The sequence below is a fragment of the Leucopleurus acutus genome, assembly GCF_964270905.1.
Source record: "Leucopleurus acutus genome assembly, chromosome: 11".
In the NCBI taxonomy this organism is placed as follows: domain Eukaryota; kingdom Metazoa; phylum Chordata; class Mammalia; order Artiodactyla; family Delphinidae; genus Leucopleurus; species Leucopleurus acutus.
This window is the reverse complement of record NC_139152.1, coordinates 62066094-62093085: the sequence shown is the minus strand read 5'-3', so window position 1 is coordinate 62093085 and position 26992 is coordinate 62066094. Positions and strand designations below refer to the sequence as shown.

Sequence of the window (26992 nt, the reverse complement as noted above, 5' to 3'; positions counted from 1 at the left end):
TAGTGTATAGGAATGCAAGAGATTTCTCTGCATTAATTTTGTATCCTGCTACTTTATCAAATTCATTGATTAGCTCTAGTAGTTTTCTGGTAGCAGCTTTAGGATTCTCTGTGTATAGTATCATGTCATCTGCAAACACTGACAGTTTTACTTCTTCTTTTCCTGTTTGGATTCCTTTTATTTCTTTTTCTTCTCTGATTGCTGTGGCTAAAACTTCCAAAACTATGTTGAATAATAATGGTGAGAGTGGAAAACTTTGTCTTGTTCCTGATCTTAGATGAAATGGTTTCCGTTTTTCACCATTGAGGACAGTGTTGGCTGTGGGTTTGTCATATATGGCCTTTATTATGTTGAGGTAAGTTCCCTCTATTCCTACTTTCTGGAGGGTTTTTATCATAAATGGGTGTTGAATTTTGTTGAAAGCTTTTTCTGCATCTATTGAAATGATCATATGGTTTTTCTCCTTCAATTTGTTAATGTGGTGTATCACATTGATTGATTTGCATATATTGAAGAATCCTTGCATTCCTGGGATAAACCCCACTTGATCATGTTGTATGACCCTTATAGTGTGCTGTTGGATTCTTTTTACTAGTATTTTGTTGAGGATTTTTGCATCTATGTTCATCAGTGATATTGGCCTGTAGTTTTCTTTTTTTCTGGCATCGTTGTCTGGTTTTGGTATCAGGGTGATGGTGGCCTCATAGAATGAGTTTGCAAGTGTTCCTCCCTCTGTTATATTTTGGAAGAATTTGAGAAGGATACGTGTTAGCTCTTCTCTAGATGTTTGATAGAATTCACCTGTGAAGCCATTTGGTCCTGGGCTTTTGTTTGTTGGAAGATTTTTAATCACATTTTCAATTTCAGTGCTTATGATTGGTCTGTTTATATTTTCTGCTTCTTCCTGGTTCAATCTTGGATGGTTGTGCATGCTTAAGAATTTGTCCATTTCTTCCAGGTTGTCCATTTTATTGGCATAGATTTGCTTCTAGTAATCTCTCAGGATCCTTTGTATTTCTGCAATGTCAGTTGTTACTTCTCCTTTTTCTTTCCTAATTCTATTGATTTGAGTCTTCTCCCTTTTTTTCTTGATGTCTCTGGCTAATGGTTTATCCATTTTGTTTATCTTCTCAAAGAACCAGCTTTTATGTTATTGATCTTTGCTATCATTTCTTTTTCATTTATTTCTGATCCGATCTGTATGATTTCTTTCCTTTGGCTAACTTTCGGGGGTTTTTTTTCTTCTTTCTCTAATGGCTTTATGTGTAAGGTTAGGTTGTTTATTTGAGATGTTTCTTGTTTTTTGAGGTAGGGTTGTGTTGCTATAAACTTCCCTCTTAGAACTGCTTTTCTGCATCCTATAGGTTTTGGGTCATCGTGTTTTTATTGTCATTTGTTTCTAGGTATTTTTTGATTTCTTCAGTGATCTCTTGATTATTTAGTAATGTATTGTTTAGCCTGAATATCCTTGTATTTTCTACGGATGTTTTCCTGTAATTGATATCTAGTGTCATAGTGTTGTGGTCAGAAAAGATACTTGATACGATTTCAGTTTTCTTAAGTTTACCAAGGCTTGATTTGTGACCCAAGATATGATCTATGCTGGAGAATGTTCCATGAGTACTTGAGAGGAAAGTGTAATCTGCTGTTTTTGGATGGAATGTCCTATAAATATCAATTAAGTCCATCTTGTTTAATGTATCATTTAAAGCTTATGTGTCCTTATTTATTTTCATTTTGGATGATCTGTCCATTGGTGAAAGTGGGGTGTTAAAGTCCCCTACTATGATTGTATTACTGTCGATTTCCCCTTTTATGGCTGTTAGCATTTGCCTAATGTATTGAGGTGCTCCTATGTTGGGTGCATAAATATTTACAGTTGTTATATCTTCTTCTTGGATTGATCCGTTGATTATTATGTAGTGTCCTTCTTTGTCTGTTATAGTAGTCTTTATTTTGAAGTATGTTTTGCCTGATACGAGAATGGCTACTCCAGCTTTCTTTTGCTTTCCATTTGCATGGAATATCTTTTTCCATCCTCTCACTTTCAGTCTGTATGTGTCCCTAGGTCTGAAGTGGGTCTCTTGTAGACAGCATATATATGGGTCTTGTTTTTTTAATCCATTCGTTCCATCTATGTCTTTTGGGGGGAGCATTTAATGTACTTACATTTAATGTAGTAATCGATATATGTATGTTCCTATTACCATTTTCTTAATTGTTTTGGGTCTGTTACTGTAAGTCTTTTCCTTCTCTTATGTTTCCTGCCTAGAGAAGTTCCTTTAGCATTTGTTATAGAGCTGGTTTGGTGGTGCTGAGTTTTCTTAGCTTTTGCTTGTCTGTAAAGCTTTTAATTTCTCCGTCAAATCTGAATGAGATACTTGCTGGGTAAAGTAATCTTAGTTGTAAGTTTTTCCCTTTCATCACTTTAAACATGTCCTGCCACTCCCTTCTGGCTTGTAGAGTTTCTGCTGAGAAATCAGCTGTTAATCTTATGGGGATACCCTTGTTTGTTATTTGTTGCTTTTCCCTTGCTGCTTTCAGTAGTTTTTCTTTGTATTTAATTTTTGATAGTTTGATTATTATGTGTCTTGGCCTGTTTCTCCTTGCATTTATCCTGTATGGGACTCTCTGTGCTTTCTGGACTTGAATGATTGTTTCCTTACCCATATTAGGGAAGTTTTCAACTATAATCTCTTCAAATATTTTCTCAGTCCCTTTTTTTTTCTCTTCTTCTTTTGGGACCCCTATAATTCGAATGTTGGTGCGTTTAATGTTGTCCCAGAGGTCTCTGAGATTGTCCTCAATTCTTTTCATTCTTTATTCTGCTCTGTGGTAGTTATTTCCACTATTTTATATTCCAGGTCACTTATGCATTCTTCTGCCTCAGTTATTCTGCTATTGATTCCTTCTAGAGAGTTTTTAATTTCATTTATTGTGTTATTCATCATTGTTTATTTGCTCTTTAGTTCGTCTAGGTCCTTGTTAAACATTCTTTTATTTTCTCCATTCTATTTCCAAGATTTTGGATGATCTTTACTATCATTACTGTGAATTCTTTTTCAGGTAGACTGCCCATTTCCTCTTCAGTTGTTTGGTTTGGTGGGTTTTTACCTTGCTTCTTCATGTACTGTGTGTTCCTCTGTCTTTTCAGTTTGCTTAATTTACTGTGTTTGGGGTCTCCATTTTGCAGGTTGCAGATTCATAGTCCCATTGTTTTTGGGGTCTGCTCCCAGTATGTGAGGTTGGTTCAGTGGGTTGTGTAGGCTTCCTGGTGGAGGGGACTGGTGCCTGTGTTCTGGTGGAGGAGGCTGGATCTTGTCTTTCTGGTGGGCAGGACCACATCCGGTGGTGTGGTTTAGGGTGTCTGTGAACTTATGATTTTAGGCAGCCTCTCTACGAATGCATGTGTTTGTGTTCCCGTCTTGCTAGTTGTTTGGTATAGCCTGTCCAGCACTGTACCTTGCTGGTTGTTGAGTGGAGCTGGGTCTTAGCGTTGATATGGATATCTCTGGGAGAGTTTTCACCACTTGATATTATGTGGGGCAGGGAGGTCTCTGGGGGACCAATGTCCTGCACTCAGCTCTCCCACCTCAGAGGCTCAGCCCTGACACCTGGCCAGAGCACCAAGACCCTATCAGCCCCACGGCTCAGAAGAAAAGGGAGATAAATTAATTAATTAATTAATTAATTAAAATAAAGTTATTAAAATAGAAAAAAATTATTAAATACTTAAAAGTAATTTAAAAAAGAGAGAGAAAGAAAGAAGAGAGCAACCAAACCAAAAAACAAATTCTCCAATGATAACAAGTGCTGAAAACTAAAAAACAAACAAACAATTAGAAAATAATGGACAGTCAGAACCCTAGGACAAATGGCAAAAGAAAGCTATACAGACAATATCACACAAAGAAGCATACATATACACACGCACAAAAAGAGAAAAAGGAAAAAATATATATATATAAGAAAATAAAACACGGAAGAGAGCAACCAAATCAGTAAACAAATCTACCAACGATTATAAGCTCTAAACACTAAACTAAGATAAACATAAAACCAGGAACAAATTAGATGCAGAAAGCAAACCCCAAGTCTACAGTTGCTCCCAAAGTCCACCTCCTCAATTTTGGGATGATTCGTTGTCTATTTAGGTATTCCACAGATGCTGGGTACATCAAGTTGATTGTGGAGATTTAATCCATTGCTCCTGAGGCTGCTGGGAGAAATTTCCATTTCTCTTCTTTGTTTGCACAGCTCCTGGGGTTCAGCATTGGATTTGGCCCTGCCTCTGCATGTAGGTTGCTTGAGGGCATCTTTTGGGAAGTCTGAGGTCTTCTGCCAGCATTCCATAGGTTTTCTGTAGGAGTTGTTCCACATGTAGATGTAGTTTTGATGTATTTGTGGGGAGGAAGGTGATCTCCACGTCTTACTCCTTCACCATCTTGAAGGCGCCTCCAGCTTCGGTCTACTTGAAAGCAGTGGCCTATAACATCTCAGTGATGGCAGCAAGAGAAGAATCCTCTGAACTCTCCTCTCTGTAAAGGAGGACACCGTGCCATGTGTCAGTGCAGCATATGGGGAAATCTATGGGCGGCATCATAGTGTCCTTTGTGACTCAGCGGTCTGTCTTTCAAGCCAAACAGCCATCGTGCACAGCACCATGCTCTTCTGAAAATTCCTGCATCCAGGCTTCAAATGCAGAGCTCCATCAGAAGGCTTTTGAGTGCCCCCAAAGTCCTGCCTGGCTTCAGCCCCAGTGACCTCTCCAGAAATGGGAAGTGCCAGGATCCGACCTCTCCATAAGGGGGGGTGCACTGGGGTTGACCCCTCCAGAAAGTTGCGTGCAGGGCTGTGTATGTCTTTTGTAACCTGTCTGGGGGCTACCTGAAGGATTTATGCAGGGCATGCATCTTTTTTTTTTCTAACTCAGAGCTGAGCCAGAAAGGCTGCAGGCATTGCTTGAAAATAGTACAAGCCAAACTAACAACCTGCAGATACCTGGGGCAAAAGATTACCAATAAAACACAATAGGCCATGTAAGGCCCAGGAGAAAAAGCTAGGGAGAGATTCTTTGGGAAACTAGGGCGTTGAAAAGCCCCATGTATACAGGAGAATCTAGAAAGCCATGAAAATGCCCAAGGCAAGATGCTTATGCTCAGAGAAGACCTGCAAAAACCCTCACCTTTCACCTTAAGCTAATTTCTAGGCTTGAAATGTTGAAGGAGTGCCCCTACACAGAGCCTGTCTGCTAAGACTAGGAGAGTTTGGGTTTTGCGGGTTTTTTTGTTTTTGTGTCTTGTTTGTTTGGCTACTGGTGTTCAAGGAAATCTATGTCAAAATACTAGCTAAACACAAGCTGAGGAACACAGGCTTCAGTGACCATGCACAACAAGGAGAAAAGTCTTTGCAAATATAGTTTGGGAAATTCACTGAACAGATGGAGTACAATAGCCTTCAACAATACAGAAAGCAGCACACCCTGGAGAAAGTGGAAAATATGATTTCCAGAGTTACCACCTTATAATATTTAGATGTGTAGTTTTCAACAAAGAATTACAAAGCATACATAGAAACAGGGAAATACGAACCCATTAAAAGGAACAATGTAAGTTGACAGAAACCATTCCCGATAAAGTCCAGATACCAGACTTACCAAAGACTTTAAAACAATTATCTTAAGTATGTTCAAAGAGTTAAAGGAAACAGGGACAAAGAACTAAAGGAAATCAAGAAAAAGTTATATAGACAAAATCAGAATATCAATAAAGAGAAATTATACAATGAAACCAAACAAATTCTGGAGCTCATAAATACAATAACTGAAATGAAATATTCACTAATATATTCAACAGCAGATTTGGAGAAGGTGGAATGCAAGAATCAGCTAACTCAGAGATTGGACAATTGAAATTATCTAGTCTGAGGAACAGAAAGAAAGGAATGAAGAAAGTGAACAGAGCCTAAGGGACCTATAGGGCACCATCAAGTGGATCATCATATACATTAAGGGAGTCCCAGAAAGAGGAGAAGAAGGGAAAGAGGCAAAAGAATATTTAAAGAAAAAAGTCCACCAAATCCCCAAATTTAATGAGAGATATAAGTCTATAAATTCAAGAAGTTCAACAAACTCTTAAATAGGATAAACTCAAAGAGACCCCCACACCAAGACATTATAAGCAAACTGTCAAAAGTCAAAGACAAAAAGAATCTTGAAAGCAGCAAGAGAGAAGCAACTTGTCACGTATAAGCGATCCTTGATAGGAATAGTAGCCAATTTCTCACTAGAAACCATGGAGGCCAAAAGTCATGAGATGACGTATTTAAAGTGCTGGAAGAAAAAACTTGTCAAACAAGAATTCTATATATGGCAAAACAGTCCTTCAAAAATGGGGGAGAAATTAAGACATTTCCAGATGAGTGAGGTCATTACCACTAGACCTTCCATATAAGAAATGCTAAAATAGTCCTTCAGGTTGAAATGAAACTCAAAGCTGTATGAAGAAATAAAGATTTTCAGTAGAGGTAAATGGATGGGCAAATATAAAAGCCAGTGTTATTGTAGTTTTAGTTTACAACTACACTTCTTATTTTTTACAGAATTTGAAAGATTAAATGAATGAAAAATAATTACAAATCTATGGTACTGAGCATACGGTGCATAAAGATGTAATTTGTGACAACAAAAACATATAGGGAGGGGCAATGGAGCTGTTAAGCAACCATGTTTTTGTGTGCTATTGAAAGTAAGTTGGTATCAATTCAAGCTAGATTGTAATAAATTTAGGCATAAATGTCATTCTCATGATAACCACAAAGAAAATATCTAAAACACGTATACAAGAGGAAATGAGAAAGGAATCAAAACAATTCATTCCAAAAAATATCAATTAAACACAAAAGTAGTAATGAAGAAAATGAAGGTCATAAAAAGGTATAGGACATACAGAAAACAGCAAAATGGCAGAATTTCTTCCTTATCAGTAATTACCTTAAGTGTAAATTGATTAAACTCTGTATTCAAAAGGCAGATTGGCAGAATGGATTAAGACAACCATGATCCAATTATATGCTGTCTACAAGAGATTCACTTTAGATCCAAAGACACAAATAGAGTAAAATGGAAGAATAGAAAAAGTTATTCCATGCAAATAGTAACCAAAAGAGAGCTGGGATGGCTATACTAATATTGGACAAAATAGACTTCAAGTCAGAAACTATTACAAGAGACAAAAAAAGACATTATGTATTGATAAAAGAGCCAGTTTATCTCTATATATGTACCAATCTATGAAGCCCCAAAATGTATGATGCAAACATTGACCGAATGAAGGAAAAAATAGACCATTCTACAACAATAGATGAACGCTACAGTATCACTCTCAATAATGAATAGAACATCTAGATAGAAGATCAATAAGGAAACAGAAGTCTTGACCCACACAATAAACCAACTAATGCTAACATATATATATAGAATATTCTACCCAACAACAACAAATATACATTCTTCTCAAGTAAACATGGAACATTCTCCAGGATAGAACATATGTTAAGCCACATAACATATCTAAATAAATTTTTTAAAAATTAAAATCATGCAAAGTATCTTTTCCAGCCACACTGGAATGAAGCTAGAAATCAATAACAGAAAGAAACTTGGGAAGTTTACAAATATGTGGAAATTAAACAAGACACTCTAAACAACACCAATGAATCAAAGAAGAAATCATAAGGGAAATTAGAAAACACTTAGATGAATGAAGAAAAACAAAAACAAAAACCACAACATACCAAAACTTATAAGATGCAGCAAAGGCAGTGCTCAAAGGGAAATATACAGCTGTGAATACCTATATTAAAAAAGAAGAAAGATGTCCAGTCAATAACCTAACTTAACAATGAGGATCTAGAAAAGGAAGGGAAAAACTAAACCCAAAGACAGCAGAAGGAAATTTGGAATGGAAATAAACAAAATAGAGAATAGAAAAACAATAGAATCAATGAAACTAAAAGTTAGTTCTTTGAAAAGGTCAGCAAAGTTGACAAACATTTAGCTAGACTAAGAAAGAAAAAAAGCAAGAAGATGAAAATAACTAAAAGCAGAAATGAAAGTGAGGACATTACTACTGACCTTACAGAAATAAAAAGGATTATAAGAGAATATTATGAATATTTGTATGCCAACAAATTAGGTAACCTAGATGAAATGGACAAATTTCTAGAAACACATATGTTACATAACCTGACTCAAAAAGAAATAAAAAATTTCAACAGACCTGTAACAAATTAAGAGATTGGACCAGTAATCAAAAACCTCCAAACAAAACAGATACATGGATAAAGAAGATATGGTGTATATACACAATGGAATATTACTTAGCCATAAAAAGAATGAAATAATGCCATTTGCAGCAAAATGGATGGACCTAGAGACAATCATATTAAGTGAAGTAAGTCAGACAAAGACAAATATCATATGATATCACTTATATGTGGAATCTAAAAAAATGATACCCTTGACAGAGTTGTCAAGTCCACTCAATGGGAAAAGAAAAGCTTCTTTAACAAATGGTGCTGGATTTCCACATGTAAAAGAATGAAGTTGGATCCCCTACCTCAAACCATATACAAAAATTAACTCCAAGTAGACCCACAACCTGAAATAAGAGCTAAAACCATAAAACTCTTAAAAGAAAACAGGGATAAATCTTCATGACCCTTTATTTAGCACCGTATTCTTAGATATGACACTAAAGGCATGTGGAACAACAAGAAGAAATAGATAAATTGAACTTCATCAAAATTAAACACTTTTGTCTATCAAAGGACATTATCAAAGTGAAAGACAACATGAGAGAATATTTGCAATCATTTATCTGGTAAGGGTTTAATATCCAGAATATATACGGAACTCCTTACTTAACAACCAAAGACAAACATTCCAAGTAAAAAATGAACAAAGGGCTTGAATAGACATTTCTTCAAAGAAGATACACACATGTCCAACAAACACATGAAAAGATGCTCAACATCGTTAGTCATAAGGGAAATGCAAATCAAAACCACAAGGAGGTCAGGTACTACTTCACACCTACTAGAATGATAATAATTTTAAAAATAGAAAATAAGTGCTGGTGACGATGTGGAGAAATCGAAACCCTTGTATATTGCTGGTGGGAATATAAAATGGTGCAGCTGCTGTGGAGAATGATTTGGTGGTTCCTCAAAAAGCTAAACACAGAATTGCCATATGATCCAGCAATTCCACTACAGAAGAATTGAAAACAGAGTCAGACGTATACTTGTACACCAGTGATCATTGCAGCTTTATTCTCAGTAGTCAAAATGTAGAAACAATTCAAGTGTCCATCAACAGATGGATAAACAAAATGTGGTATATATTTACAGTGGACTATTATTCAGCCATAAAAAGGAATGAAGTTCCGCTACATGCTACAATCCATGCTACATGGATTAACTTTGAAAATATTATGCTAAGTGAAATAAGTGGAACACAAAAGGATAAATACTGTTTGATTCTACTTATATAAAATATCTAGAATAAGCAAATTCATAGAAAGATTAGAGGTTACTAGGGACTGAGGGGAGAAGAGAATAAGGGGTTATTGCTTAATTGTTACAGAGTCTGTCTTTGGGATAATGGATATGTTTTGGAAGTAGTGGTGATGGTTGCAAAATATTATGAATGTACTTAATACAACTGAATTGTACACTTAAAATGGCAAAATTTATCTTGTGTGTGTGTATATATGTGTGTGTTTATACATATACACACGTTATCACAATTTAGAAACTTTTAAAAATTTTAAAATTTTGTTTCTTCCTTTAACAACACTATCATGATAGAGACACACAGGGCATCCAAATTTCCTCCTAACAGTAGAGTTTACTGATCACATTAAATCTTTGTATACTGACAGTTAGATTACTGACTCCCCTTCTCATTTTAACTAACTTCTCACCAGGCTTTATCAATCTCCAGTTTGAACCTATTCTAAGAATGTGGATTTGGATTCTAAATGTTATAAAATCTTAAGTTTCCATGACTTGAAGTAGCAGGGCACAGTGTAGGCTGAATCTAGAACCTGCCTTTTTATTTACTTTCTGTAATAAAATTATACAAATTTTAATTTTAAACCCATGAGTAACATTTTGCAAAATTATTTCAAGGAATAGTTAACTGGGGATAATTCCTATTTAGAACAATAAACAGGTAAGAACAGAGTTAAAGACTTATGACCACTGGTTCCCCGTTTTTCTAAGCATGTAAATTACCTTGCCGTTCTGTTTCTAGTTTCTTCTCTTGCATTTGGTTTTTTTTTTACTAAGGAAAATTTAATCCTAATTGATGGTTAAATATACTTTTGAATTTTGTACATTTACTTAGATGTTTTCAGAAGGTTTAAATTATGCTCTGAAAAGATAATAATATCATTTCCATTTATTATAAGATGCTTTTTACATTATCCAGATATTATTAAAAGTAAGTAATCTAAATAATTTTATTGGAAACCCAACATCATTCACTGAGAATGTTTCTTATGTTGGGAACAAGATAAGTATGATCTTAAAAGAGCACTATTTTTAACATTCAACTAGATGTACTAACTGATGCAGTTAGAAAAGCGAGGTATCCGTATTCTTATTTGTGTGTGCATAAAAATGTCTCTTGAAGGATATACAAACTAATAGTGTTGACTATCTTTTTAGTGGGGGAGAGACTGGGTGGATATGAGTCAGGAGTGGGAAGGAAACTCTTCATTGTATATTTTCTTATACTCTTTGATGTTTGTGCCAAATTAATGTTTCTTATTAAAATTAAACAATTTGTATAAGTGTATCATATTTGTTAAGTCTTAATTAGACTATTTCATCTTTGTTTTTATTTCCAAGTACTGTGCCCATGAACAGTTTTGACGGTTGTACAACATTGTCTTTAATTACAAAATTCAGTGCAAATTCACATAATAGCATGATTTTTTTTTTTCAGGTTAGTGTCCCAAAAATGAAACATAAGCCAACCAGGCAACAGAAGAAAGTGGCAAAAGGCTATTCCTCCCCAGAACCTGATATCCAGGACTCATCTGGAAGTGAAGGTAAAAATATTTATTGTAGACTATTGACTATAAGAGTCTAAATTTTTAAAAGTATATTACTATACTATGTTTGATATAAGAAAATGGTTTTTCATATTAACTCAAGGAGATTTGTAAGTTTTGGTGGGGGCAGGGATGATGTACAAGAAAAGCTATTTTCGATTATAAATTTCAAAACCAGGCCACAGGGTAAAGGCATGGGAAATGAAAAAAGGGGAAACATGCAAATCAAGAACCACACTGCAGTGCTAGCTCTTATGCCTTGTTAGCTTCTGAAAAATTGTTGCTGATTTCCTAGATTCAACGCAGGCACCATTTCTTGAGTTTTGGTCTCAGTTGCATGCTTCAGAAAAGTTTTTTATTTTCATAATAAATTACTGTGGTGTTTAGAAGTCACAGAAGTAAAAATATAACTATATCAAATTATGAACTAAATTTACTAGTGTGCCATTCTTGTTTAAGTCAGATAATGTATAAACTGTCTTGAACTACACTGAGATATAATCAAGGATTAAGGTAATGTCTGAGACATTATGAGAAAATAAAGTTTTCTTAAAACCGTAGTCTCTACGAAGTTCACACTAAGCTGGGGAACTCAGTTTTACAGAGATAATACTAGAGGTGAATAAATGGTAAATGCTAAGAAACTAGTAGATGACAAATAGTAAAGAGTTTAAAGGAAAGGGGGCTGAATTCAGCTTGAGGGAAGGTCCTTAGAGGAAAGGAACCCTGATGAATTATGAGGATTTTTAATGGGTTATAGCAATCTAGGCTTGAGGGATGCTGGTGAGTGGACACGATACTGGAATAAAAGAGGAATAAAATGAATAAAGTTCTAAAAGTAGGAGTCACATGGTACTGTTGTGCTCAAAAGGAGTATTAGTTATACTATTGTTCCCATTTCACAGAAGAGGAAAGTGAGACATGGGTTAACCTGCCCAAGGTCGTATGCCCCATAAGGCAGTATATATATATATATATATATATATATATGCAGATATTTTGGCTCCTTAATTCATTCTCTTATCCACTCCACTATATTACCTATAATGTATCAGCTGACATTTACTGAGTATTTAATGTGGGCCAAACTGGTGGTTAAACATACCTTCCTACAACCATGTGAAGTCTGAGTATTATTATTATCCCAAGTTTACAAATGAGAAAGCTGAGATCTGGAGAGAGGTTAAGCTCTGAACAAAAATGGAAAGGAAGGAATGGATATGAGAAGGGATTTTTAAAAATACCATACACTTTGTTAGTTGACAATAAAAATTTGTAGAAGAGATATTTAAACCAATTGAAAAGGTTTAAAGTTTGGGTGACTAAAGGAATAAAGATAACATTAACAATTAATAAAAAAATTGAAAAGGGAGCTTAAAAAGCTGACTTCTTCAGATGTAGGCAAATAGGCAAGAGGCAGAAGAGAGTAATACCTCCTCCAAGTTAATATATGTTTTTTGGTTTTTGGTTTTTTTTGCGGTACGCGGGCCTCTCCTGTTGCGGAGCACAGGCTCCGGACACGCAGGCTCAGCGGCCATGGCTCACGGGCCCAGCCGCTCCGCAGCATGTGGGATCCTCCCAGACTGGGGCACGAACCCGTGTCCCCTGCATCAGCAGGCGGACTCTCAACCACTGCGCCACCAGGGAAGCCCAATATATGTATTTTTAAAGAAATATTTTTGTCTATTTTAATTGGTTAAAAAATAAAGCTGATTCAATCCAAAATTTAACTAATTCGTGGTTACTTTAAATATATCTGTAGTGTTCTAGTTTTGAAATATGATTGAAACTTCAAAAATGCCAAGTATTAGGAGTAGTATGTTAGTCTCTAAGCCATAAAAATAATGCCTAGGAAAATTATTACATGAGAATCATTAATCTGAAATTTAGATTGTTTATAATTAAATATGTTCACTGTTTTCACCAAGTTTATTCTAAATGTCTTTTTAGCTCAATCAGTAAAACCAAGTGCAAGAAGAAAAAAAGGGATAGAACTGGGAGACATTCAAACTTCCATTGAATCTATAAAACAAACACAGGAAGAAATTAAAAGGTAATATATACGACAGTGACTATTCATTTGAGTCTAGAGGAGTTAAGAATCCTGTTATGTAGGAAATCATATGCAAACTTTACATTTTTATAACATTGCTAAGCTAAAATAGAACCTTGGCGTCTGTCACCTGATTACTGAAACTTAGGAAATTCCTTCAGCACTAAAATATTTGGGAGAGATGGGGAGGTTGTTTTGTCTCATCTGTGAGACTGGAATTGGAGTCTCTTCATCTTACTGCTGTAGCATACTAGGAATGTAGTTGGGTTGAATGCGGAAGTGGGGTGGTTCCTGAGAAAGCCAGTCTCCTTTGTACATGGCTGATTTTAATTAGAATGTACCAGTTGTTAAAATATTGAAACACTTCCATAACAGTGGGCAAATAGCCACTACCCTGAGACCTTCAAGTGTTCCCTGTGCACTCCCAGACCCATCCCCTCACTCACCTCTGCAAGATCCAGCAACTAACGGTCATAACACCTAGGGAAGTTCCTTGGGAGGGAAGGGGTCCTGATCCTGCTCCACTGGTAAGGCTAGCATGAGTTCAGATCAGTTGTCTCCCATTGCTATATCAGATGTTAAGTTTTTTTAATATTAGCCAACCTTCTTTTGTGTATTCAGCACTCAGCGCTAGATGTCCTGGAGGATTTTTTTTTTTAAGATATTTTTTTCTGTTCTTGGTGATCTATGGCTTACCTTTAATTGCTATTTTCATCTACAGCCTCATTTCCTACCATTCCTCTACACTTACTCATGCTCTAGTCTTATAAAACTCCTCACATCTCCAGAATATACCGTGCTATCTCGTCTTTGGATCTTTACCCACACTGAATCTGCTTTTTAGATTGCCCTTCCTCCCACCTTGCCCCTCAAGAAAATCCCTGTTTATCCCTCAGAATATAACTCAGATGTCACCCTTTTTGTAACATTTCTAATCACTCTGCCCCGTAGTTATTAATCCTTCCACTTGGCTCGTATGGCTCCCTATACATAGTCTTTTTGAGAGCTTACTGCGCTATAGAGTTGCTAATTGTGTGTGTCTGTTTCCTCGCTCCACCCTGCCCCAGTTGGACCGTGAGCTTCTTTAGAGCAGGGAGCATGTCTTCTGCATCTTGGTATCATCAGCCCTTATATAAAGTGCTTGAGTTTCCTAACTTAATTATATTTATAAATTAAAGAGCCTACTTGTTCATATTTGCCTCCTTTCTTTCTCTATACTCATAAAACACTTCAATAGAAGAAGTCAAAAAGAAAAACGTCTTCACTAATCAGCTCTTTTTAGCCAAAAGCGTTTAGAGTGGCATGAGGATAATGTAAGCTCATTTTATGACTAAATTAACATTTTTTTTGTTAGCATATGAAATACCTACAGAGCATTCTTCAAGTTAGGAATGTCACAATATTTGTTGTTTTACTTTTTTCCTGGTGAATTAAGGATTTTTCTCCAACTCTGCCTTTGTCTCCTAAAGAAAGATAAAAGAAACTTAGTGGGCCAACTAAGAAGCAAAATTTTTGTTTTAAAACCACTGTGATAACAAAGAAAGTGATATATTTTAAAGTCATCAAACTTTAAAAATTATGTTTAACACACATCATTAAGTAATATATTTGGTACAGTGCAGAGTATAGATTAGGCAAGACCTAATAGTGGTTCCACAAAGCATAATCAGCTCCCTGTTCAGGTGGTAGTAATTGATGGAACTTTATACAATTGAATTTTATACAATGAATTCTGTGATCATATATCAAATTGTGATTTCTTTGCTAACATTTTTGGTAAATAATTATTAAATTTATTGTTACTTATTTTTATAGAAATATTATGGCTCTTCGAAATCATTTAATTTCAAGCACACCTGCCACGGATTATTTTCTGCAACAAAAAGACTACTTCATCATTTTTCTCCTGATTTTGCTTCAAGTCATAATAAACTTCATGTTTAAGTAGAAGTTCTTTACCATTGAATCAATGAACTGGAATGATCATATTTGGCCTGGGACCAATGTTGAAGATGCTTTGGTCTTTATTGAAACATCACAATATTTCTAAAGCAGAAAACCTTAGAAATATATGTAGAACTGTTGACTTTTCCTACCTTCTATCCTTAACCCTGAAATAAGAGATATTCTATTTGGTTATTAAAGTGAACTATGTGTTAAGTGCCAGAACATTTCTAGCTTTTGTGAGACTGTGTCTACATGTGAGTATAATAAATCCACATGTATACACAATTGTGTCTTATGTATACCTTACAGTAGTCTTTGTAGTCTATGGTATGTTCGTGTTATGAAATATATAGCATTAATGTCATTCATAACAAAAATGCTATCAATCTTATAAATATATGTGTAGCAATCTATTTTCTTCGTAAAACCGGCACAAAACTTCTATCAGTAAGGAATTACAGAACGGGAAATGATGGGATAATAGACATAAATAGTTCAATGCACTGTACTGTGAAAAAAAATCATTTCTAAAGCATTCAGCTCAATTGTCTTCTTAGAAACAGCAAAAAAAAAAAAAATTGTGGTCAAAATTGATTTGAGAGACAAGGTGGCAAACTGCTTTATCAAAAGTTTACACAAGATTTTTTTCAAGCCCTAGAATTTAATATTTATAGATACAGGTATAAATATATGTATGTGTATATCAACAAAAAAAACCCTGGTACTCGGATCTACTGATTATATATTTCCTGTCATACCTGTATAACACCCCATTAAGCACTTGCTGAAAAAAGTGTGGTCAAACTTGATTGCTGTCCTTTCTTTTTTTTTTTTAAACTCAGTTGGTCCAATAACAGAGGCCAAATTTTAGAGATGGAATTATAGGGTGTATGAAATGCTGATAGTCATGATTTTTCATTATGAAAAATTTATTTTAGCTTTCATTTAGATTCTAGTGTGTTCAGTGAAACAGTTGAATAGAAAAAATATATATAACCAATATTTTACTTCAAAAGCCAAAAAGAGAAGGACAATGAGAAAAGACACTTCGTGTGGTGGTATTTATGTATATGTTAAAATTGGTTTCTTTAAAATGTGCAATAAGTTGAGCATCTAAGAAGAGCATCAAGTTCTCAAGTTTAATTCTCTGTTATCCTTCTCTGTTCTCAGTAACTGCAGTCTGTGGCAAAACCACAATTCCTCAAGATTCCTTTTGTTCAGGCTCAGGCAAACATTTTTCCTAAATATGTTTTTCAGTTTAATGTTTTTCCTTTATGTATCTCAGAATTCTGAAAGTAGATTTTGAAATGAAAATGAAGGTCAGAGAGAATAATTGCTCTGGCTACACTTGCCTTCAACTAAGAAGAGACTGCGACACTAGTAAAAATATAATCAAATGTTTATGCCATGATAAGTATAAAATCAAGGAATGATTGCTAAATTATGAAAATTGAAAATGATTAAAAGGGCCTGCTTTTTACCACCTAACCAATATAGCTATCTTAAATATCCTTAGATTTTATGAAGAGCTATTTCCCATGTATTTTTGGCAAAACAGTGTATTCCATATGTATGTGTGAAAACATTTTTTAAATAGATTATGCGTAAATAACATATACCTACACCCAGTATAAGTATAGGTATAATGTGACTACACTAGAATAGGTGGGTTTTTGTTTGTATTTCATACTTGTTGATATAATTTTTATACTCACTTTCTGTTACCAATGTTATGCTCTACTGCCTATTCATTGATATATATTTTGTAAATACTGTACGACTTGATCCTTTTTTATGGTTTAAATTAGTATTAATTTATATAAGTTGATTGGCTGATCACAAAATAATTTCATTATTAAACCCTGAAAACTTATATTTTTTGTTGGCAACTCCCCTTTGGGACTTTAGTCATGTTACTTTCATTTGGTCTAAACAGTGTTTTATTTGTATGGTTATCTTCTAAGACTGGAGAGGTAGTTATTTACTTTTGTATATTTTCTTGTTAGGGCAAATGTGTTATGGGCTCTTATTACTCAAGGAGTCAAAAACTATTTCATGAGAAAGAGCAGGGTTACTCATGACTGTTTCTTATACACTAAAAGCATATATCTAATCTAATAGTCTTCTTAGTTTTTATTTGTGTGAGTTCCTTTCTGTGAATTGAACACAAAACTCAGGAATAGGTGGCTTAGTTTTAGATCAGTGCTTATACTAGGCTTAGTATGTGAATACTTTAAAACATACAATTAACTTTGTATTTAGCCATATATGTAGTTGACTTTAAATGTTCTCCACCTGAGATTAATCTTTCTTCACAATGGATTCATAAAAATTGTGATTTACAGTTCCCAGTTGTCTGAGAGCCTCATGGTGGTTTTTAGGATTTAAGACCTATGACCGTTTTTTTTTTTCATTTGATCAAAAATTTTATTTTTTCACTTGAAAATTTAAATGAGTAATAATTATTGATGTGTGCATTTCTGTTTTAGTTGTTAAATATACTATGCCTTCAGTTATCTACCATTTAGTAAGACGTAGCTGGCCCGGGAAAAGATAATAAATACAGCATGTGAAATAAGTTTCAGCAATAGATATTTTACTTATATTTCATGTCAGTACTTTTTTGTATTACTTATACAGTGTAATCTTTGTTACCATTCCATTGAAACAATTGGCCTTGTAAAATAAAACCCTCATTTAGTATTTACGCTTTTGTGCCTTTAAGAAAATACTTTTTGTCATTTTTGTGTTACAGAACTATAATATGATTCAAAGTGTTTATAGTCCTAATTATCACAAAAGGGTCATTTCTCTGTCACTTAATTTCCTTTTATATAGCTATAGCATATTTAAACAGTAATGCTGTACTTTTATAAGGGTTTTTGTCTATTTACCTATCTCAAATATATCCTTCACTTTCAGACATCATTGAAGTAGACCTGTCAGATTATTCTGCGTATTGTAAACAGTGCCTTTTTGATAGAATTCACACTGTTTTAGGGTGTCAACTCGTGCCATATACACACAAAATTATGTGAAGGCAGTTTTAACTTTCTGAAGAATATCTTAGTCAAATATTTAAGGAAAAAATGTATAAAATTCCATTTTTTCCAGTGTTTAGCATTTCTAGTGAGCAATGAATATATTTGGGTTTTATTTTGTTTGTTAGACATACAGTGATAATGAGCCATATATGATGCTGCAGATTATTTTGAATTATGTTAAATGTATAGAAATAAAATATTAAAATTAGCGTTTATACCAAATTTTCCAAATTGAACCATAGTGGGGTCAGGGGGGAACCCCACACAAATCACTAAGTTTACATTTCAACCTCTATCTTATTTGACTACATGGAAAAAGAGATTCTTGGGCTTCCCTGGTGGCGCAGTGGTTAAGAATGCCTGCCAATGCAGGGGACACGGGTTCAAGCCCTGGTCCAGGAAGATCCCACATGCCATGGAGCAACTAAGCCTGCACGCCTAGAGCCCATGCTCTGCAACACAAGAAGCCACCGCAATGAGAAGCCCGTGCACCGCAACGAAGAGTTAGCCCCCTGCTCGCTGCAACTAGAGAAAGCCTGTGCACAGCAACAAAGACCCAACGCAGCCAAAAATAAATTATGAAAAACAAAAGAAAAAGATTCTTTAAAATGTATATAACCTGCCACTATTATGTAATTTCCTTTCATTCTGTTTACCTGTAGTATGAATTTAGTATATTTAATTTGCTTTTTGTTACTCTTAACATACTGTTTGTTTCGTTACAGTTTTTAATTGAAGGACGGACTGTTAAAATTGTATAGGACCAGTGTCTCCTTAATATGATTAACATATTTAGAAGAACCACAAGAAACCCATAACAAAATGAATGTGAATATACTTTCTAAAATATTTAGAAAATTTTATCTTTCTGCACTTATTATGTAAAATTATTTTAGTATTACAACATTGAAATTTATTTAAAGAAAAAATGCCATGAAACATTTGAACTGATGAGCCACAGAACTTCAGTTGAAAATTTTCACTTCTTAGCATGCTAACTATTCATTTAAGTTAAATATCCTGTTTAATGGCCATTTATAAATTCAAATACTACCACTGGTCAGTTTTGTAAAATAGAATAAAAGGATGTTATCTGCAGTGTAAGTACAGCACACTGTCAAATTCTTTTCCTTAAGGTGCATAGTAAATGTACAGATACTCATAGGCAACTGTTTTGTAATGTATTACATTTCTAATCTGTTATTCCTAACCTACTATAAAAGTTTGCAGAGACAAAAGAATTGAATTTTTCTAATCTGTAAAATGATGCTAACTTCGACAAGTAGGCATTCTAAATAAAATTTTTAAAAAGAGTAAACTGATCAAACGACTGAATATAATATATGGTGACCAGATTATTTAGTCTTAATTTTTTAATTAAAAATAATTTTGTGTGGGGGGGTAGTTGTGAAGGATGGTGAAGGGCTTGGAAGGGATTTAACAGCTAGAATCCTTAATGTATGCTTTACGTGATGCTTCATATTCATTCTTCTTGAATACTCATAATAACCTTCAGATGAGTGGAAGTTACATTTTACAGATGAAGATTCTGAGGCTCAGAGAAGTTAAATGATTCTGAAAGCTACATAGTAAGAGTGACAGCGAGCCCAAGTTTGAACCCATGTCTGACTTCAATGTCCATTATCTTTCCACTGTACACTTAAATAGAACTCTGACTTTACTTCTAAATCCACTGCTCGAATCGAGTAACCCCTTTGTGATGGGTAAGAACGAAAGAAACTTGGGAATGCCCTGGTGTCCAGTGGTTAGGACTTGGTGCTTTCACTGCTGGGGCCCAGGTTCAGTCCCTGGTTGGGGAACTAAGATCCCACAAGCCACGTGGTGCTGCCTAAAAAAAGAAAAAGAAACTTGCCATTACACAAGCATATACACAAAACCCTCATGAAAAAGCTTTTCCCCCCGCAAATCACCTATTAGTCCATACTGAGTCAAAATCACACATGTTCCAAGAAATCATTCCTCTTTAGTTTTCCTCTTTTCCTCCATCATCCTCCCCTCCCGTATTTGCACCCCTCAGGATCCAGTTCCTTCTGATTAATAGTGAGCTGGTTCTGCCTTACTGGGGGGAAGGGGAGGGCTGACAGGCTTCTTCTGTCCTATGCATAGGAATAAGGGGTAGGGAAAACAGGCCCTCACTGTTCAACCTCAATGAAACATCTACAAGGTAAATAATTTTCTTACTAATGTTGACCACACTCTAATAGGTGTCCTGTATTGTGTTATGATAATCAACTCTTTTGCACCTTACAAAATATCCCTTTCTTGTGGAGATAGTGGGCCCCTACAGTGGTGACACGTCACAGTAATTTGTTGAGTATGTTGTACTTGTTGAGTGCTTAGTACCTACGAGGCACCATGCAAAAACAAACAAAAAACCGCCATGTAAACATTCTCACCCTCCTTAAAACCTTGATTTTTTTTTTTTTTACTTATCTATTATCACCATTTTTTTTTAAGATGAGAAAAGCGGAGACAAAAGAATGTCACAGATAAGTACATAGCACAGCAAACCCAGGTCTAAATATTAAGCCTATGCTCTTAACCATTTCATCCTTAAGAGAGAGGGTATGTGTGTGTCAGTATACGAAACAGTATGTTGTTTCTGCTTAACAGTATGTTTTTTTCTGCCGTCGGATTGTGTCCAGTAATCTTGGGTCACTGTGTTTTTAAAGCATCCTATTGATTACCAACGTGGCTAAGTGTTCACATCTATCACCTCTGCTAAAGAAAAATTAAACTGTGGTGAGTTTCATAGTGATACCTAAGCCCAGGAAATGTGGCAAAGCCCCCAGCAGAAAGCACGAAGCCTGCAGCTCGTGACTGTAGCCAGGGCCTCCTCATCTGTCCTACAACCCGAAAGAGAACCGCTGATGCAGAGTGTGGACAGGATATGCACGAGTCCAAGGCAGAGGTTTTTGTTACAAAACAGCGAACTTTTGAGGGAGGTCAGGAACGAACCGAGCTATAGCCGCGGTGCCCAGTCCCTCCGCTCTCGCGCCGAGTTCCTGGGAGACGGAGGGATCTGGTGGCAGCTGAAGCCTCCAAGAAAGAGGAATGAATTCACCTAGGAGGGGGAGAGGAGCTTGCGGTTTCCTGTCCAGGGACAGCTCCCGAGAAGCCCCGACCTCTTTCCCATCTTCGCGGGCTTTTGAACCGCTAGCTCCTACTGGCAGAACGGCGGGGCTCTCCCACTGAGCGGGCGGGAAGGTAGACCCTCGCCCAACCAAGAAACCGAGCAGCACCGGCTTCCGGCCTCCTCCCCGCCTCTTCCGCTTCCGCCTGCGCCCCGCTCCTGGTCGTGCTGGGCTTCTACAGGCGGCGACCCGAAGCTGTTGGAAGCTGAAGGGCTATGGCCGCTGCGGGATCTGTGAGGGCCGCGTTGCAGGTGGCGGAAGTGCTAGAAACCGTCGTGAGCTGCTGCTTGGGGCCCGAAGGGCGGCAAGTTCTGTGTACCAAGCCCACTGGCGAGGTGCTGCTCAGCCGGGATGGCGGCCGCCTCCTGAAGGCGCTACACTTAGAGCATCCCATAGCCAGGTACTTGCGTGTCACGCCCCAGACCGTTAGAGCATCCTATAACCAGGTACTCAGGTGCCGCACTCCAACCCTCAGTCCATCTCCCTGAACTTCTTGTCCCTGAGTTTATGCTCCTGGAAGAACTGACCTTGGACGAGACCAGTGTACGCTCAGAGTTAGAGCGCTGCCCGCTGCCCGAGGGAACATTCCCAGACATCGAATCATTAACAACTGCCGAGAGCTTGTCTCACTCCTTTCCTTCCGGCTCGACCCAACCCCTAGAATTTTGAAGTAGAACAAAGTAACTTAAAAAAGGAAAAAACTAAAACTAAGGATATCACAGAGACAGTATTCTCGTTTTATGCCTGTAGCTGTAAAAACATGGTTTCAACTTGATTTAGGCAGCCCTTTGAGAATCTGAGTTGCTTTATTTCTTTCTTGTACAGGATGATGGTGGCATGTGTTTCCAGTCATCTAAGAAAAACAGGAGATGGTGCTAAAACATTTATTATCTTTCTTTGCCATTTACTCAGAGAACTTCATGCAATCACAGACAAGGAAAAGGATTCTTTCTTTTCTGAAAATATTCAAACCCATGGAAGGCACTGGAAAAAGTGTTGTCAGTGGAAGTTTATTTCCCAAGCTCTTCTAACATTTCAGACACAAATATTAGATTACGTTATGGACCATTACTTAAGTAGACACTTTTTGTCCATCTTTTCTTCATCCACCAAAGAGAGACCATTGTGTAGGAGCTCTTTAGAGATGCTCTTAGGAGCATACTTTTGTGGAAGAGTGGGAAGAAATAATCACAACTTTGTATCACAGTTGATGTGTGACTACTTTTTCAAGTGTACAGCTTGTGAAAGTGGGTTTGAAGAAGTACTTGAGTTAGTGGATGACTGTTTTGTCGAGTTGAAAGTTGGTGTCACTGGCCTTCCTGTTTCCGATTCCAGGATCATAGCTGGGCTTGTTCTTCCCAGAGACTTTTCCGTGTACTGTCCAGCAGACGGTGACATAAGAATAGTGATAGTAATAGAAACCATTCAGCCTCTTTTTTCAACTTTTGGATCAGAGTTTATTCTAAATTCAGAAGCACAGTTTCAGACATCTCAATTTTGGATTACAGAAAGGACAAAAGCAATAATGAAATATTTTCAGAAGCAGAATGTAAAATTGCTCCTATCTACTGTGAAACAACCAGACTTAGTAATTTATTGTGCAGGACTGAATGGCATATCTGTGGTGGAGTGTTTATCATCTGAAGAACTTTCTCTTATCCAGAGAGTCACTGGTCTCGCTCCCTTTGTAGTACCACAGGCTTCTTCTCAGTATGAACTCTCTAACACTGCTATGGTGAAATTTTGTAAGCCCTTTATTCTTAGATCCAAAAGGTATGTTCATCTTGGCTTGATTAGCACATGTTCGTTTACACCACACTGTATAGTTCTTTGTGGTCCAGTGCAGGGTCTTGTTGAACAACATGAGGTTGCTTTACATGGGGCATTTAAAATGCTTCGGCAATTATTTAAAGACCTTGATCTAAATTATGTGACACAAGCCAGTGACCAAAATTGTACTTCAAGTCCTCTTATTTATAAGAATAGTAGAGAAAGTAATGACTTACCAGAAATTGTTAATGGCTCAATACAAAGGCCATATCAGGACACAGTTGTAAAGAACAAAGATGAACTGGCAAAAACTCAAACATATTTAAAAGCATATTCAAATTTGGTAGTTCCAAGTGTAGAATTAGAAACAAATATATTGTGTTCAACACCAACAGTGACACTAACAGATACATACCAGACAGATGCAACACTGAGATGTTTCTCTCCAGACAAAGCCAGGATAATGGATGACCATGAACCATTTATTGAGAGTAATTCTGCTAACTCAACAACAGAAAATACTAGAAGAGAAATTTCTTATGAAAATTTACAAGTCACAAAAAATGCTAGAAAGGGGAGCATATTACCAGTGAGATATAAGTCACTAGAGATGTGTACTTCCCAGAGTTACTGTTTCTCATCTGTACCAGCTGGTTGTGTTTTGCCAGTGGGTGGTAATTTTGAGATCTTGTTGCATTACTATCTTCTCAGCTATGCCAAAAAGTGCCAGCAATCAGAAGAAACCATGGTTAGTATGATAATTGCTAATGCACTTTTAGGCGTTCCCAAAATCTTGTATAAGTCTAAGAAAGGAAATTACAGCTTTCCACAAATATATATAAGAGCTCTCCATGCACTGCAAACCAATCAACCCATGATAAGCAACCAGACAGGTTTGGAATCAGTTGCTGGTAAATACCAGTTACTAACTTCAGTTCTTCAGTGTTTGAGAAACATTTTAACCATTGACTTGGTAATCAATATTAAGAGACAACCTCAGGAAATTTATGATCAAGATTCAGAAGAGGAACTATAAAATTGGAAGCTTTTTATTAACCAAAGTTTTAATCCAACTCAAGCCATAAAGCAAGGCAGGCATGTGACCACTGATTTTCAAGTTAATTCAGTCTAGTTAGGAAAACAGCATAACTTAAAAAGTCTTTAGAAGTACACAAGGCCAGCACACATTCAGACACAAATATTAGAGACTACATTTTGGCACAGTTCTGAGGAGGAATCCTTCTGGATGGGTGAAGCCAAGATCTGAGTAAGTGTATCTTTTTTCCCCCTCAGTATCCCTGTGTCTCTGCTGTGTGTTAGTCTGTGCATTTGGGGGAAGGTATTTCCTTATAAGCTCCTTTTTACTTTACTGTATCTTTTTTCACTCTTCATCCCTTCTCCCTTGCCTTTCTGTATCTAGTTAATAGAGTAATTTAATCTCGGATATGGATGTGGTCTTCAAATGCCATCCTACTTTAATTGTTTATAATATAAAACATTATTTGCTTTATTTAAAATGATTTATTTTCCCTACTCATAATTTCTATAGCAGTGAGTAAAAGGCTCATTTTCTTTTTCTCAGAGTGTGAGTAAAATTAGTTTTTACTTTTTTGTGGCCCCTTGTTTAGAGCCTGGATAGATTTTTTTCCCCATTCATACACCAATGAGTATGTCACCATAAATGTGGCTTTGTGCATTGTAAACTTATTTTCAGTTCTTTAGTTGAAAGTTAATTCCAGAAAGGATATGAAATTCATACTATCATTTTCTCCTGTCCTCTAAGAGCTTGCAAAACTAATTCATGTATTTGCTGAGTTTTCTTATATTTGGTGCATAGCCAGAGTTCAGTAGTAATGCACGAGGGAGGGGATATGGGAATATACATATGCGTATAGCTGATTCACTTTGTTATACAGCAGAAACTAACACAACACTGTAAAGCAGTTATATTCCAATAAAAATGTTAAAAAAATAATAATAATAATTTGAGAATTACAGTTGGCTCTCCAGTCCTTGGGTTCTCCATCTGTGGATTCAACCAACTGTGGATTGAATATATTCAGGAAAAAAAATTCCAGAAAGTTCCAAAAAGCAAAACTTTAATTTGCCAGGTGCACTGGCAACTATTTATATAGCATTTACATTGTATTAGGTATTATAAGTAATCTAGAGATGATTTAAAGTACACAAGACAATGTGCACAGGTTACATGCAAACACTGTGCCATTTTATATAAGGGACTTGAGCACCCACAGATTTTGGTATCCTCGGGAGGGGGGGAATGTTCTGGAACCAACCCCCCTTGGATCCCGAGAGACAACTGTATTTATTTCTAATATGAATTTTTTAATGTTTATATTTTATCTTAAGGGTTTATAAATGCAAATAATACTGTGCACCTAGCTGTGAATAAGGACAGTGTCTTCTACTTTTAGTAGTTCTCTGTAACACCCCAGGCAGTGCTGTGTTCATACCAAGTATTCGGGAGTGCTTGTTGAATAAAACTGTTATCTTTAATCTGATCTAATTATGTGTTTCCAGTTTACTAATTCAGCAGATTCTTATTGAGTGCCTACTATGTGCCAGATGCTGAATATACCATGGTAAACAAATAGATATGGTTCCTACCTTCATGCACCTTTCCTCAAAGGTTAATGGGTAGTAGATGGTGACAACACTTGGGTCAAGATTAAATTTAGGAAAACTGATTAAAATTTCATTACAGTTAAACTTGAAAAAGCGATGACTAATAATGTATTTAAGAACTGTAATATTCCATCATGCAGATCTCATGATCTTTTATATTAAATATAATTTCATTTTTGTAAGGTTTATGCCATATGTGATAACATCATTTCACTTCTGTGACTATGGAGAGAATGTATTAGCTCTGTTTCTTTGTATATATATATATATTTTTTTTTTTTTTTTTTTTTTTTGCGGTACGCGGGCCTCTCACTGCTGTGGCCTCTCCCGTTGCGGAGCACAGGCTCCGGACGCGCAGGCTCAGTGGCCATGGCTCACGGGCCCAGCCGCTCCGCGGCACGTGGGATCCTCCCGGACCAGGGCACGAACCCGTGTCCCCTGCATCGGCAGGCGGACTCTCAACCACCGTGCCACCAGGGAAGCCCTAGCTCTGTTTCTTATACAGATTTCATAGATATATAAACGTACTGTAGGGCTTCCCTGGTCCGCCTGTCGATGCAGGGGACACGGGTTCGTGCCCTGGTCCGGGAGGATCCCACGTGCCGCGGAGCGGCTGGGCCCGTGAGCCATGGCCACTGAGCCTGCGCGTCCGGAGCCTGTGCTCCGCAACGGGAGAGGCCACAGCAGTGAGAGGCCCGCGTACCGCAAAAAAAAAAAAAAAAAAAGAATAAACGTACTGTAAAATTGTTGTATAATTTTTTCCATTCACTTTTTTAAATTGCCTGTCAGGTCACTTGATAGCTTTGCTTTATTTTGTTGTTGTTGTTTTAAATACTTCATCATTGAAGGCATTCAGAGACTTTTCCATGTTTGCCTGTGCCTTGCATATGGTAGACATTTTATAACTGTAAATAATCACTAGCCCAGGAGCCACTTTGTAATCTGGGAGTGGGTCTTTTTGTGTTTGGCACCTCATCTAATATCTGGCACACGGTAGTAGCCAATAAATGCCTGTTGAGAAACTGGTCCTCATGGATGAGCTCCTAATTATTTCTATCAAACTTTCATGGAAAAGGATCTGTTTGCGGGGGAAAGAAGCAAAAAATGTAGAACAAATCTGCACAAAGCAATCGTTTTTCTTTTAATTAAAAAAATCCTCAAAAATGGTGATAAAGCTTTCATGGGTCATCCTTGTCATTTACAGAATAACACTAGGGAGTTTCTATTACTGGGTTAGATAAAAGAGCACTTCAC

General features: G+C 36.5%; 2 protein-coding genes across 5 annotated transcripts in view; both read left to right on the top strand.

Annotated features, from left to right (window-relative positions):
* The window catches only part of OSBPL8 (oxysterol binding protein like 8), a 186082-nt gene extending 166868 nt beyond the window's left edge, over positions 1-19214 (top strand). For all 4 annotated transcript variants that reach the window (XM_082850827.1, XM_082850825.1, XM_082850826.1 and 1 more), the window contains 3 exons: positions 11015-11120; positions 13074-13176; positions 14992-19214. In XM_082850827.1, coding sequence (XP_082706953.1) covers positions 11015-11120; positions 13074-13176; positions 14992-15124 — 342 coding nt within the window. In that variant the 3' untranslated portion in view covers positions 15125-19214. The remainder of the gene's footprint in view (positions 1-11014; positions 11121-13073; positions 13177-14991) is intronic.
* Positions 19215-21518: 2304 nt separating this feature from the next.
* Positions 21519-24280, top strand: BBS10 (Bardet-Biedl syndrome 10). The gene is made up of 2 exons (XM_082850307.1): positions 21519-21722; positions 22148-24280. Exons 1-2 carry the CDS (start codon positions 21538-21540, stop codon positions 24126-24128), a joined length of 2166 nt encoding a protein of 721 aa, XP_082706433.1. The 5' UTR covers positions 21519-21537; the 3' UTR covers positions 24129-24280.
* The last annotated feature ends 2712 nt before the right edge of the window (positions 24281-26992 follow it).